The 16,530-nt window shown below is 34.6% G+C and overlaps 1 protein-coding gene across 1 annotated transcript in view; it reads left to right on the forward strand.

Moving 5' to 3' along the window:
- Positions 1 to 14,977, forward strand: part of LOC132594640 (H(+)/Cl(-) exchange transporter 4-like) — a 72,376-nt gene extending 57,399 nt beyond the window's left edge. Inside the window, exon 5 of the mRNA XM_060293117.1 lies at positions 14,780 to 14,977. Coding sequence (XP_060149100.1) covers positions 14,780 to 14,932 — 153 coding nt within the window. The 3' untranslated portion in view covers positions 14,933 to 14,977. The remainder of the gene's footprint in view (positions 1 to 14,779) is intronic.
- Positions 14,978 to 16,530: the final 1,553 nt, after the last annotated feature.

Genomic DNA, 16,530 nt, shown 5'->3' on the forward strand with positions numbered 1-16,530 from the left:
GATCTGTCCATTGGTGTAAGTGAGATGTTAAAGTCTCCCACTATTATTGTGTTACTGTCGATTTGCTTTTTTATAGCTGTTAGCAGTTTCCTTATGTATTGAGGTACTCCTATGTTGGGTGCATATATATTTATAATTGTTATATCTTCTTCTTGGATTGATCCCTTGATCATTATGTAGTGGCCTTCCTTGTCTCTTGTAACATTCTTTATTTTAAAGTCTATTTTATCTGATATGAATATTCCTACTCCAGCTTTCTTTTGATTTCCATTGGCATGGAATATCTTTTTCCATCCCCTCACTTTCAGTCTGAATGTGTCCCTAGGTCTGAAGTGCGTCTCTTGTAGACAGCATGTAGATGGGTCTTGTTTTTATATCCATTCAGCAAGCCTGTGCCTTTTGGTTGGAGCATTTCATCCATTCACGTTTAAGGTAGTTATGGATATGTATGTTCCTATGACCATTTTCTTAATTGTTTTGGGTTTGTTTTTGTTGGTCCTTTTCTTCTCTTGTGTTTCCCACTTAGAGAAGTTCCTTTAGCATTTGTTGTAGAGTTGGTTTGGTGATGCTGAATTCTCTTAGCTTTTGCTTGCCTATAAAGCTTTTGATTTCTCCATCAAATCTGAATGAGATCCTTGCAGGGTAGAGTAATCTTGGTTGTAGGTTTTTCCTTTTCATCACTTTAAGTATATCATGCCACTCCAAAGACACAGTAATCAAAACAGTATGGTACTGGCATAAAGACAGACATGTAGACCAAAGGAACAGAATAGACAGCTTATAAATAAATCCATGCATCTACAGATCTTTGACAGGGTACACAATAGGGAAAGGATACTGTCTTCAACAAATTGTGCTGGGAAAACTGAATATCTACATGCCAAGGAATAAAACTGGACTCTTGTCTCATATAAACAGAAATCAATTCCAAATCAACTAAAGACTTAGACATGAGATCTGAAACTATAAAACTCCTAGAAGAAAACAGGGGAAACCTTCATGACATGGTCTTTTCAATGATTTCATGACTATAACACCAAAACTACGGCAATAAAAACAAGAATAGGTGAGTGGGACTACATCCAACTTAAAAGCTTCTGCATAGCAAAGGAAACAATCAACGGAGTGAAAAGGCATCCTACAAAATGGGAGGAAACATATGCAAACAATATATCTGATAAGGGGTTAATCTTCAAAATATATAAGGTACTTCTACAACTCAATAGGAAAAAACTAATAGTCCAATTAAAAATGAACTAAAGGCTTGAATAGGCATTTCTCCAAAGAGGACATTCACATTCACAGGGGCAACAGGTATATGGAAGAATGTTCAAGGTTACTAATCATCAGAAAAACACATATCAAAACCATAATGTGGTATCAACTCACACCTGTTAGAATGGCCCCTGAAACCACATACAAGGCCCTGTGTCCCTGTCCTTTGAAGTAAAAGGCTTTTGCTTTAGTCTCCTAGGTTTCCCCTGAGTCTCAAAACTCTGGCTCAAGAATTAGTAATTAGGAAATGTGAAGCGGTAAAAACAAAGAACACTCATTGGGTTGGGAAACTGGAAAAATTTAGATTATAAACCAGCCACATAACAGGGTCACCAAACTCCCAGTTCCATGAAAGACAGAGATAAAAGTCTGACACATATTCCTAAGTTGTTTTTGTAGGAAGCAGATCCCTGCCAGCTGAAAACTGCTGACTGCAAGCACATAGACTCCAGACTGGCTGAAACCAGAATATTGGTGATGCTTGAAAATTCATCTTGATGCCAACTAATCTGAGAATTGTGCACAAGCTGACCATGCCCCCTGCAGCTCCCTCCCTCGCACTGCCTTTAAAACTTTTGTTTCCTAACTGGCAACTTGGAGTTGCTCTTAGGACATTAGTTGGCCACCTTCCCAGGTTGCTGACCTCCTGAATAAAGCAAACTTTCCTTTTCCACCAACACTTGTCTCTCAAGTATTGGTCTTTCCAGTGGTGAGCTGCTGAACTTGGGTTTGGTACTGGCCTTTTCTGGATATATCTACATATATACAGATATGTATACTAGATATATGTCTATATAAAATGACACAAGTTGGTGAGAATGTGGGGAAATTAGAACCCATGTACACTATTTGTGGGAATGCAAACTGGTACAGCTGCTGTAGAAAACGATATGGAGCAACACATTTCTGGGTATTTATTCAAAAACATTGAAATAATTCCTTTGTACATTTTTGTAGTGAGATTAAATAATTAAGGTGAAGTAGATATGATGGTGAGTATAAGCCAGTGATCTTGAATAAAAGAAACTATGATTAAATTCATAGAGAACTTTTCAAAACTATAAACACACACTAATGGAAGAATTAAAAAGAGATCCTAATGGTATAAGAAAGAATTTGGAGTGGGGGAAGACTGAAAGACAGACCCTCCAGATTTCAGACAGAGTTTTGCAAGAATAGCAAAAAATAGATGCAGAGCTGATAGAGAGATGGATCAGAGCAAAAAATGGAAAAGCAGTTGGTGTAGAAAAAGAATCTGTTGAGTAGGAGACAGTTTGTGCTGTACCACTAAGTGAGGCTGAGTCCACAATGGGTTGCTAGCTAAGAAATTCAGCCCTTATGCAGGAATAAATTAAAAGTGGTTCTTATATTTGCAAGGAATGAGAAATAATTCTCATTAAGTTGGTCTGCATCTGATATTTTGTTGACTTGTGGGCAGGTGCCATTGATGTCAGATGAATGAATGAATGACTTACAGCAGTGAATTTTAGAATGTTGCAATGAAACCTTGATGTTTTTATTATTTTTCTTATGTTTGTCAGAGATGTGCCTATTTAAAGGACTCTGCTTACCATAGAGTGATTCTGTTTTCAAGATTGAATGTACAGAAAATGAGGACAGACTAGGGATTAACTTTTTTTTTCATCATTTACAGAACACAAGAGGGTCGAATGTTTTCATCTTTCTTGATTTTTTTCACTAATGTGTTCCAATTTATTTTTGACTACACTGTGTCCATCTAACAAGTGTCTTGGAAGAACTCAGAAAGCCTGACAAGCATCCTCTAACGTGTATCATAAACAATTTACTAAAGTGTCATTACCTTTCTAAATGGATAATGAGCTATCACGAGTAACATAAGACATCAAAATATTCTACAGAAAGAGAAACATTGATAATTTAGATGAATTTTTCATTTATTCTTCAGGAATTTATCACAACTTCTAAAAGAGAATTCCGTCTTTGTCTTAGACTATTAATCTAACAATAACTTTTTTGGCTAAGGTATTTTCATTGCTGATGATTGACAGGATTTTTAATAAAAGTGTATGTATTTGTAGCAAATTAGTTATTGAATATGCAAATCAATGTTTTGAACGTACATAAAGCAATAATACTTATTTGCTTTACCATAGTGTTCTTGTTTTCTCAAGGGATTCATTTAAAATTTTTAAAATTATTAAACTCTTCTACTATGTTAAAATTAAAATGTTTGTTTAGATTCTTGGAATCAGTCACTATTATGGACTGAATATTTGCATCCCCCTAAAATTCGTATATTGAAATCCTAGCCCCCCAATATGTTGGTATTAGGAGGTGGGGGCCTCTGGGAAATGATTAGGTCATGAAGGTGGAGTTATAATTAATGGAATTAGTGCCCTTTAGAAAAGACTCCAGAGAACTTTCTTGTTCCTTCTGCCAGTGTGAGGACACAGCTAGAAGACACCTGTCTATGAACCAGGAAATAGGCTCTCATCAAATTTCAGTTAACTAGCACTTTGATTTTGGACTTCCCAGCCTTCATAACTGTGAAAAATAAATGTTGTTTAAGTCACCCAGTCTATGGTATTTTGTTATAGCAACCCAAATGGACTAAGTCAGTCTTTGATTCTTCAAAAATTCCAGTCCTCTAAAAGAGTACATGCGGTCATATATTCTGTTTTTAATATTAGTAATTGACTTGAATGTGAGAAAAAAAATCCTCTTATGGATTAATAATAATATTTACTTGCATAATTATTGTATTTGCTTTTATATTTAGCAAGGAGGACAGTTGGTAATATTGTAACTTGGTCTGCATTTATTAGAGATTAAGGTTTGTTGTCTTTAAGCAACTTGGACCCAAAAGCAGAAGTCCATGTACTGAAAAGTATAAGTAATTAAAGCACTACCAAGGAAAGTGTTTTCCTACCTCCAGAGAGGGGGGATTTACTTTTGGACCATGGAAGTTATTACCATTATGGTCATTAGGGGACGCAGAATTTTTCACACTTCAGGCAAAAAAGTATGTCTGTTTCATTCTCTCCTCACGTACTGAGATCTGTGTGTTTTTGTTAAAGGAAGCATTAAACCTGTTAGCACATGCACATTGGATTAGGAACTTTTATCGTGTGAAGGAGCTCTGGCCAGTACAGAAAAATATTACTGGAGACTTGGAGTCAGGAGAAGAATTTTAGCTTAGCACTTATTGGCTAGAGGAATCAACGATTGTTATCTTCCTTAGTGTTTTGTACTGCAAACCTGTTGTTTTTAATTTTCTGAGTTCTGACAACCCACTGAGCTTACAGAAACTCTGAATCAGAACACAATAATTACATGATATTCAGAGGGGCTACATTGCACACAAATTCACAAAGATAGCTTTCCTTTCTTTTTTTTTCTGATTTATCATATGATTTCTAAGTATTACATGGATATATTTTATAGTCTGTTTAATAATATAAGTATATATCACATACAAACTCACTTGCACACATACATACGGTTACAATGATACAGTAACATTTAAGAAAAAAAGTAAAAATCAATAAGAGGCTGACATAAAATCTTTCAAATATAGCTTATTTAACAAGGAGGTGAAACCTGCTTAGAGTTGGCTGTTCCTTTTAATTTCAATGTAACTTTAATGGTCCACACACTGAATTCCCTCTAAATTTGATTGCAACAACTGTCTTGTTGCTTTACATCACAGGACACATTTAAGTTTTTAGTAAGACAATCCTTTAGTAAATTCCAATCTTCTCAAACAAGGTTTTAGGAGAAAAAGTCTTGTAGATTATAGTCAAAACTCTACTTTGACACTCTGTCCTACCCTAGATTATAACCTCTCTCTCTATATATTAACTAGCTTCCAGTAAAAGTAATCTACAATCACTGCTCTTCTTCTATTCCATTTATTCTTACTCAAAATATATTTTCCCCATTGTGTATTCTTTCTTCTTTTGTCATAGATTAATTTTTCATATATGTGTAGGTTTATTACTGGGCTCTCTGTTCTGTTCCATTGATCTATGTATCTGCTTTTCTGGCAATAACATACTGCTTTGATTAATAGAGCTTTATACTTTAGTTTGAAATAAGGGCCTGTGATACTTCCAGCTTTGTGCTTTTTTTAAATCAGGATTTCTTTGACTATTTGGGGTCTTTTGTGGTTCCATATAAATTAAAAATTTTTTGTTTCATATATGTGAGAAATGTCCTTGGGATTTTAATAGGGATTGTGCTGAATTTGTAGATTCCTTTATACCTAAAGGTATAAAATATAATATGGACATGCTAACAATGTTAATTCTTCCAATCTATAAGCTTGAGACATCTGTCCATTTAATTGTGCCCTCAATTTCTGTCAACAATGTCTTACAGTTTTCAGTGTACTGGCTAAATTTGTTGCTAGGTATTGTATTATTTTTGTTGTGATTGTAAATGGGATTGATTTCTTAATTTATCTTTCTGCTAGCTCATTGTTAACATGTAGAAATGCAACCAACTTTTGTTTATTGATTTTGTACCCTTTGACTTTATTATATTTGTTTATTACTTCTGATAGTTTTTTGGTCAGCTTTCTATATCTCAAATCATGTCATGCACAAATAGTGACAATTTTACATCTTCCTTTCCAATTTAAGTGCCTTTATTTCTTTTTCTTGCCTAATTGCTCTGGCTAGGACTTGCAATGCTGTATTGAATAAATGTGGCAAGAGTGTACATCTTTGTTTTGTTCCGGATTTTAGGATAACTTTCAATATTTCACAGATGAGAATGTTGTTAACTGTGATATATTTGGCCTTTATTATGTTAAGGTATTTTTCTTTTATATACATTTTATTGAGAATTTTTATCATAAGTGAGCATTGAATCTTGTTGAATGATTTTTCTGCATTTATTGAGATGATCATATGCTTATTATCCTTCATTTTACTAATGTGGTGTATGATATTGACTGCTTTTTTTATGTTGAAACCTGCTTGCATCCCTGGAATAAATACCACTTGATCATAGTGTGTATGATACTTTTAAAGTATTGTACTTGATTTGCTAACATTTTGTTGAGGATTTTAGAGCCTACATTCATCAGAGATATTGGCATGTAATTTTCTTTTTTGTGCTTTGTTCTTGTCTGGTTTTGATGTCAGGTGATGTTGGCTTCCTAAAATAAGTTAGGAAGCATTCATTCAAGTTTTTGGAAGAGTTTGAGGAAGGTAGAGATAAATTCTTTACAGGTTTGGTAGAATTCATCTGTAAAGCTATTAAGTTCTAAAGTTTTATATTTTGGGAAGTTTTTGGTTACTGTTTCAGTCACCTTGCTAGCAATAGATTCATCCATTTATATTTTCTATTTCTTTATGATTCCATCTTGGAATGTTGTATGATACTAAGAATTTGTCTATTTCCTTATAGGCTGCCCAATTTGTTGGCATATAGTTGTTTGTAGTATTCTCTCATAATCCTTTGTATTTCTGTGTATCTGTTGTACTTTCTTCTCTTTCATTTCTGATTTTATTTACAGAGGCTTTTTTTTTTCTTAATGACTGTAACTAAAGATTTGTCAATTTTGTTTATCTTTCCAAAGAACAAGCTTTTAATTTCACTGATCTTTTCAATGGTCTTTTTAGTCTCTATTTCTTTTCTGTGCATTCTCATCTTTATTTTTCCATTCCTTCTACTGACTTTGGGTTTTGTTCTTTTTCTAGTTCCTTTTAGTAAGACTGTTTACTTTAGATATTTATTTCTTGAGATAGGCCTGTATTGATATAATCTTCTCTCTTTTGCTTTTACTGTATCATATAGATTTTGATATGTTGTATTTTCATTTTCTTTTGTCTTCTGGTAATTTTTGTTTCCTGCTTTGATTTTTTTGTTGACCCACAATAGTTTAGTATCATGCTGTTCAGTCTCCCCGTATTTCTGATTTTTTCAGCTTTCTTCTTATAGTTGATTTCTAGTTTCATAACATTGTGATAATAAAAGATGTTTGACATGATTTCAATATTCTTAATATCATTGAGATTTGTTTTGTGTCCTATCATATGGTCTATCCTTGAGAAAGTTCCATGTGCACTTAAGGAAAATGTGTATCCCGATTCATTTGGATGGAATGTTCTGTACAGATCTATCAAATCCATCTGGTCTAATGTTTCATTTAAGACCACTATTTCCTTGTTGACCTTCTGTCTGGATGATCTATCCATTGATGTAAGTGAGTGATAAATTCCCCTACTATTATTATCAATTTCTCTCATTAGGTTTGTTAATAATTGCTTCACATATTTTGGTGTTCCTATGTTAGGTGCATATATAATAATAAGTGTTATGTCTTCTTGATCAATTTTCCCCTTTATCATTCTATAGCATTCATCTTTGTCTGTTACCCTTGTTGACTTGAGGTCTATTTTTTTTCTTATATGAGTGTGGCTACACCTACTTTCTTTTGGCTGCCATTTTCCATCCTTTCATTTTGAGCCTATGTTTGTCTTCAGAGCTGAGGTGAGTCTCCTGAAGGCAGCATACAGTCAGTCTTGTTTTTTAATCTACTGAGCCACTCTGTGTCTTTTGACTGATGAATTCAACCTATTTATATTTAGGGTGATTATTGATAGATGAGGACTTATTACTGCCATTTGATCTTTTGTTTTCTGTTTGCTTTATATCTCCATTTTTTCTTATTACTTGGGCTTCTGTCTGTTTTTTTGGTTTTGTGGTTTTCTATGATGATTTTCTCTGTTTCCTCTTTTTAATGTTAATGTCTCTGTTCTAAATTTATGTTTTGTGGTTACGATGAGGTTTGTATCAAACACTGTATAGATAAAATAGTCCTTTTTCTGCTGATAGCATCTTATATTCATTTACCTATACAGGTTCTGTCCATTTTCTCTTTCCCTTTTGTGTTTTCCAAATTTTCCCTTTATACATTATAAGTTTGTTACCAAGTTGAAGTAGCTATAGTTATTTTTTCTCTCTTTTATCATTTAAACTTTATGCTATAATAAAGTGTTTATAAACCTATTCTGATATAGAGTTGCAATTTTCTTATTCTTATTGTCTATTTATCACCTTATTCATTATTTTATATACTTTTGATTTTTTGTTTTCTGGTAGCAGAGCTCCTTTCAACATTTCTTTTAAGGCAGGACTAGAGTTGATGAGCTCCCTCAGCTTTTGCTTGTCTGAGAAATCCTTTATTTCTCCTTCATATCTGAAGGACAACCTTGCTGGATACAGTATTCTTGGAAGACAGGTTTTATTTTTCAGTATTTTGAAATGTCATTATGCTCCCTCCTGGCCTGTAGTGTTTCTGCTGAGAAATCTGCTGATAACTTAATGGGGGTTCTTTGTAGGTTATCATCCCTTTTTCCCTGGCTGCTTTTAAAATTCTTTCTTTGTCATATTTACTTTTGACAACTTTAATATAGTCTGTCTTGGGAGAGGTTTTTTTGCACTTCAGTAACTAGGTATTCTCTTAGCTTCCTGGACTTGTATATCCAGTTTCTTTCCCAGGTTTAGAAAGTTCTCAGGTATTATTTGCTTAAATTAACTCTCTGCTCCCTTCCCCTTCTATTCTCCTCTGGGATACCCATTAACCTAATGTTGCTCTTCCTAAAAGACTCAGATATGTTTCATAGAATTTCCTCATTTTATTTTATACCTTTATTCTTTTCACTCTTTTACTTGTGTCATTCTAGATTTCTATCTTCAAGCTCACTAATTCTCTCTTTCATATGGTCTGCTCTCTTCCTAATGTTTTCTAATGCATTCTTCATCTTGTTTGTCAATTTCTTCAGTTTCAGAATTTCTGTTTGTTTCTTTTATAGAGTTTCAATCTCTTTGGTAAAGATTAATTTTGTTCATTAATTTTATTCCTGAGCATACTGAACTGCTTTCTGAGTTGTCTTATAGCTCATTGCTTTACTTCATGACAAATATTTTGAAATCTCTATCAAATTGCAATATGCAGTGTCACTAAGTTTGGTTTATGGAGAATAGTAATTTTCTTTCTGTGGTACAGTGTTACTGTAGTTCTTCATGGTGCTTGATGATTTTTTCCTCAGCTGATGCATTTGAAGCCTCTCTCTACTTGATTGTATTGATTCAATAGGTGAGAAATTAGAGGTCCTTTTTTTTGTTGCAATAGGCATTGATATAGCATAAGTTTTCAGTTTCTCTCACCTGAGCCGCCTCTGGTCATACTTGAGAGTCAGTAATTTTCACCCTCCATGGCCTCTGCCAAATGTGTATTCCTGTGCCCTTGTTACCACCACTTATGCTTCCAGGGTCATTGGTGCCTTGCTGCTGTCAATGTCACTGTTGTTGCCACCTGGGTTCCAGGATGGTCGGCTCTTCCTCCGTGCCTGGGATTGACACAGGCTCTACTGCCTCAATGGGAAGAAAGGTAGGGAATCTGGGCACCTCTGCCATGCTCAGTGTTAAGTTTGCAGGCTCTGCCACTGTGGGTGGGTGGGGGCTGGAGGTGGATATGATGTCTCTGTAGCTGAGGTGATGGTGTCCCTGTCCCTGCTGCTGCTGCTTCTCTGTTGCCTGTGGCTGGGGTCCTGGGTCATGAGTTCCACCTTCCCTGCTGCTGCTGGATTCTCTGCAGCTACAGGCTCAGCTGCCATGACTAGAGAGCCAGGATTGAAGGCACTGCCTCTGCCATTCACCTTGTTCTGCGTCCTCTGTGTGTTCCAGTCCACGCTCCTTTAGATGGACAGATATGAGGAATTCTCCAGCGTCCTGGTTTGTCGGGCAGAAGCACCTTTGTTGAGTTATGTATAGTTTACTAGTTGTAGATTGAAGGGGAGAGACAAAGAGAGTATACTGTGTTGCTGACATCACTCAAGGCCCATCTTTCAAATGAATTATTCTATGTCACAATGTCCTGCTGATATAGATGATGTGCAGCAGGAATGTAATGACACATAGAACTGATGAGGTAGTGATATTTGCAAGCCAGTTGTTAAATATTTGAAAATTATCCCTGCCAAAAGTAACAACTACCAAAATGAAACTGCCATCTGTTCCTGTAAACAATCTTGTGATTTCCACATGAATTCTCTGCTTACATAAGCCAATCTGGTCATTCAAATTCTGAAGTTTTCTATCTTTTTATCTATAGTTATTCACAAATACCATGGCTTCTGAAGTCATCCTCTCACTCATTGCACAGCATCATTTCTTGTTTAATTATTCCTATTGACTAACTTTATCAATTCTTGACATAGTCTAACCTTTTCAATCCTATACTTCAGTTGCTACCTGAGTGAAAACTACATGTCATTCCTTGTTCAAACTTCTTAAATGGTTCCTTCAGGCACCAACCTATAAATATATACTCTTTTGTATTTTATTCAGGATCCATTATGCTCAGACTGCGTGATGAATTTTCCAACATCAAGTCTTCCTCCATCTCAATTCACATTAAAATCTATGTCTCCCCAGTAATAAATTACTTCTACTCCCACTCTCCCTTTCCTAGGCCTTTCCATTACTAAGCCTGTGTGTGTGATGTTTTGTCTGCCTGCAGTGACAGTCTATGTATTATGTATCTGGTGGACACTTGATCATCCCTCAGATCTCTACCTAACTACAAACTCCCTTACTCCCCTAAGGAGATCAGAAGCCTTCCTTTTCTGTTTTCCTATATTGGCCCTGTATTTTGTTTGTATTTCAGTTAGAGTAAATACCTATCTGTATTAGAGTTACTTGTGTATCTCCTTGAGTCTTAAGAACATGCTTTTAATTAATGTATGCTCACAAAAATTAAATTCTATATGAAAACCCACCTTTTATTTGGGAAATATATAATAGTTATGAAATGAGAACAATCCAAATATAAATGACTAAAGATAAATTTATGTAAATTTTTAGAATCTTTTAATCCATTTTTGAACTATTCATTCAAAAGACGTTTATTGAGAACTTACTATGTAACAGAAATTATCCTTGCCTTGGGGGGATAGAAAGGTAAACAAAACAGATATTTTCTAATCTTATTGAGCTTATAGGTTGGTTTATCTAGGAAAAAGTCAATAAAGTATATTAATATAATAGAAAAAGGCCCATAAGTCTATTTAATGATAAATAAATATACTGCTAATGGAGTAAAGCTGAATCTAAAGAAATTCCATATGCTTACAGATATATAATTTCCTTATTTTGTTCAAGGCATATGTGTCACTTCAACTATGCAAGAGACTTTTGTCCTTTATGTATATTTGTTGTGATTTTTTTAAGTTTATTTATAATGGAATCATAATAGCTATCAAATAGTGAGTAGATTTATACCCAATTTATATTACTTGTGAGAATTTAAAATAATAGCATTTTATATTTCCAAAAATATAAAAATAGTATGTTCAAATATGTAGAGTAGAATGATAAATACAGTAGGAGAAAATATCCATAAATGGTACACTTATGGTACATTAAGCTATTGTTACACTTAACAAGCAACGTCAAATTTTTAAAGTAATGGCCTATAATAACAAAGTGGAACCAAATAGTCAATACCATTTAAGTCAGCATGCAACCTCTCATCCTAAAATACAGGTTAACAGGTTAATGATAACATGAGCTAATTACCTAAATGGAGATTTAGCGAGTAGGCTGGCATAAGCTCAGAACTCTGTAGAGAGTGTTCTTATGCTTGGGAACCTTTAGTGAAGCAGAGACTAGGGGATGGAGTTCCAGTTCCATTTCTTGAATCATATTTTATGTGTGGATATATGAGCCAACTCCTCATATATCCAGAGAAATCACTAGCATAGGGGTGAAGAAAAGCACACACACTATTTTACCATGAAATATAATGCATGCATTTAGCCATAAGATGGGAAAGCAGCTTGACACTGGAGTAATTCTAAGTAATGAGAACAATACACTTTTAGTACACTTTGGCAGAATGGATGAAGATATATGTATTAGTATAATGCAAAAAAAAAGTTTTTTGAACCCATGTAGATAATCCCACTAACCAGGAAACTTCTAAAGTTTTCCCACTTTTCCTTTTCATAAAATGATATAAGGAATATATTTTACATCATCAACAGAAATACCTGATGAAGATCTGGAAGTCCATCAATAAAGACAACCTCTGATTCTGACAGTGGTTTTCCTGGTACATAACCAATAGATACACTTGCTTTTATAGTCTTCCCTAGAATAGTCAGTTCAGCTTTACATGGATCCAATTCTTGCCGGCAACCATTTAGATAAGAAATTTATGGTTTTAGCATGTGTTGTAAAATCATCTGTTTGACCAATTAATTACGCTATTAACAAAAGAAGAAAGACTTAAGTATATAGATTATCTCACCATAAAACCAACAAAGTAGATTAATCTATTCTAAATTAGAAATCCTTAATGATTTTAGCACATAAATATAAAGTTAAACTTTAATGAAACAACAAACTGTAGCAATCACCTAATGAAATAAATCCTGATAATAAACAGATGTTTCTCAAAAATGACTAAAACAATGTTAGAGCATAATAGTCTACTTCAGTTTTTTACATTGTTAATTTTCTCTGTGAGTGAAAATTATTGAAAGGGATCAGGTTTATATATGGTTATCTGGTGTACTATATATCTTTAGGTCGAAAATAGTAATACAGCAGAGAGTAAATAGTTGTGGAAATATAAACCATAGCAAGAAGTATAGCAAGTAAAATTAAAAAAATAATAATTTAAATATAACTTAATTAGGAGATTTCCGGTAATAATTTTTATGTGCCCATTACTTAGAAAGATGATAAATGTTTCAACATGTAGATATGCATGTCTCATTCACTCTAGCCATCTATTTAACTAATCATCTAATCCAGTTATTAGAAACAGTGGCCCATAGGCCAAATCTTGCCTGCCACCTCTTTATAAATAAAGTTAAATTGGAACAGAACCACACATTTCTTTACATATAATCTAAGGCTGCTTTCATGGCAGAGTTGATAGTTGCAACAAAGACTCTGAGACATGAAGACCCAAAAATATTTATTATCTAACACTTTATAGAAAAATTTGGTAGACCCACTGTTTAGCCAATTTATTTGTTTACCTACCCAGCAAGTAACCTTAATTATAATCCTTTTCGAGATACTCATATTGTAAGACACCCATGTAACATTCACCTATGTCATCCTATATTATGAATATGTGACATTTTGCCTCTCCTTTTATCTATCTTTATTAAAGTACAGTTGATTTACAACATCATATAAGTTTCAGGTGTACAAAACAGCGACTCAAATTTTTTATAGATTATACTCCATTTAAAGTCATGACAAAATAATGGTTATATTTCCCTGTGCTGTACAGTACTCTTCTGTAGCCTATCCATTTACTATATGGTAATTTGTACCTCTCAATCCCCTACCCCCATCCTGCCTCTCCCCACCATGGTCCTCCTCACTGGTAACCACCAGTCTGTTCTCTGTACTGGTAAGTCTGTTTCTGTTTTGCTATATTCATTTGTTTTATGTTTTAGATTCCATTTGTAAGTGATAACATAGAGTATTTGTGTCTCTCTGATTGACTTATTTCATGTCTCTCTCTCTTGACTTATTTCAGTAAGCATGATACCTTCTAGGACTATCCATGTTGTTAACAAATGGCAGAGTTTCATTTCTTAAAATTGGGGTTTAGTTGATTTACAATATTATATTAGTTTCAAGTGTACCACATAGTGATTCAAAATTTTTTAGGTTATAATCCATTTACAGTTATAAATTATGGAAGCAGCCTAAGTATCCATCAACAGATGAATGAATAAAGAAGATGTGGTATTTACATAAAGTTTTAATTGAATGATGCAACGGGTAAAGGGTAAATCTCTATGAACTACCATATTGTGATCATACTCAAGTAAGTCCCACCTAGGTCAAGAGGTAGAAACTTACTCTTAAGAATCCCACTCCAACTACAGTACACTTTATCACACACCCTTCAATTTCATTTAACATTATGCTTTCCATATTCATCTTTGGCATTGAATTTAATAGCAGCTTGTTCTTTTTCAACATATTTTATATAGGTATTTTAAAAATTACTTATTCCAGTGTTGGTGTACATTTTGGTGCTATCATGAATATTGATGCTATAAACATGCTTGTATATATTGTTCAGTGCAATATATATGCATTTCTGTTGAGGATTTAACAAAAATCACTTAGAGTTCTCCATATTTGGGATATATGCTCTGCTGGTGTGGCGAACATTTTATTTTTCTTTGCAGTGTCTCACATTTTTACTTTCTTAATAGTGTCTTTTAATGATCAAATGCTCTTAATTTTAATGTATGGCAATTGATCAAACTTTTATATAATGATTCATATTTTGTTGTTGTTCCTTTTCTATGTCATTTTTGAAAATATTATTTTACTACTGACTACTGATCCCACAATCCATAGGGATTGGTTTTTTATATAGTCTCAGGTATGTATCAATCATTAATCAGGGGGGTCGAGGGAAAGATGGCGGAAGAGTAAGACGCGGAGATCACCTTCCTCCCCACAGATACACCAGAAATACATCTACACGCGGAACAACTCCTACAGAACACCTAGTGAACGCCGGCAGAAGACCTCAGACTTCCCAAAAGGCAAGAAACTCCCCATGTACCTGGGTAGGGCAAAAGAAAAAAAGAAAAAAACAGAGACAAAAGAATAGGGACGGGACCTGCACCAGTGGGAGGGAGCTGTGAAGGAGGAAATGTTTCCACACACTAGAAGCCCCTTCGCGGGCGGAGACCGCGGGTGGCGGAGCAGGGGAGCTTCGGAGCCGCGGAGGAGAGCGCAGCCACAGGGGTGCGGAGGGCAAAGCGGGGAGATTCCCGCACAGAGGATCGGTGCTGACCGGCACTCACCAGCCCGAGAGGCGTGTCTGCTCCCCCGACAGGAGCACTAAGGTGGTGGCCTCTTTTTACTATATTTGCATTGGCTATGACTATATTTAGACACAGAATGTTTGTTCTTTAGAACTGAAATCACTTACTATGTTTACTGTTTCATTCATTAGGATTGAACTGAAATCACTTACTATGCTTCTTGTTTCATTATGCCACAATAAGATGAGATCCTTTGGTCTCTTTTATTATAATTCTATTTTTAAAAGTCAAAAATAATATTTAAAGATAAACCAAACCATCTGCTTAAACATTCTTTTGCAAAATGTAAGCATAGTAGAGGAAACGTACAGATAGCATGTGCTCATGAGAAATATGCAGGTTTTGGAATCATGCTTCAGATACTTAATCTGTGCTTCTTTGTAATTGGAGAGTAAACCCCAAAGTGTTATGAGGAGAAGTAACAAGCTAATGCTGGTAACATGATTTGCAGAGTTTACTATTTGTCCAGCACATAGTAAACCCTCCGGAATTATTTGCTATATTATATCTATTTCTATATGATCTAGAGCTCTAATTTATTTTTTAGCTCAGGAGAGTGCCTTTTCCATTATGTGATGGCAGTTATTTGAATGCTTTAATTGGAAAAGGGTGATGATAGAAAAAAAAAATGCTGTTTCATAGAAAAATAATAGAGCTTTGAAGAACCTGGGTTTTTATTCTTTAATTTTCAGTACTTACACAAAATGTAAAAACGGAGTTCCCAGAACCATGTCGAAAGCAGAGCCCCTTATCATTTCCTGCATTTTGGTCTGTCTCTGCTATGTGCCAACTATACAGATCTATGTGCATTTCTGCCTCACTTTTCCGTGGCTGTCATTGGTGTTACCACCCAGTGCCTCCCCACACCACTGGTAAGCCTCAAATCCAGCTGTCCATCCTTCAAGCATCTCCATGGGTAGAGTTTAAGTGTTCCTCCACGCACACTCGGCATCTTGCACATTCTTCCAGGTAACATTTAAGAAACTTAAGAGTAATTCCTATCTTTATCATGATTAAATTCTTGGACCTTTAAGCAGAGTGGTGATAGAGTTTATCACCCCAACCAGGACACCCTTATACAAGACAAATGGTGAACACAAAGAAACCTAATAAAAAATTTTTACGTTCAAAATTTTCCATTGGTTTTTGTATTCAATTTGTTGATAAAGTTTATGTCCTTTATAAAAATAGCTCCACCGTGTATTATGCATAATTACAACAAAAATGTGTACATTTACATGTAATAAAAAGTGACCATCTTTTTAAAAAAGTTTCGTCTATCCAGTGACTTCATTTCTAGTAATACTAAACATTTTATTGCACTATGTTGATTAAAATGGCCTGGTTTTAATAGTCCTTGTAATCTTATGACTTGAAGCAT

Source organism: Globicephala melas, chromosome Y, assembly GCF_963455315.2.
Source record: "Globicephala melas chromosome Y, mGloMel1.2, whole genome shotgun sequence".
Classification (NCBI taxonomy): Eukaryota; Metazoa; Chordata; class Mammalia; order Artiodactyla; family Delphinidae; genus Globicephala; species Globicephala melas.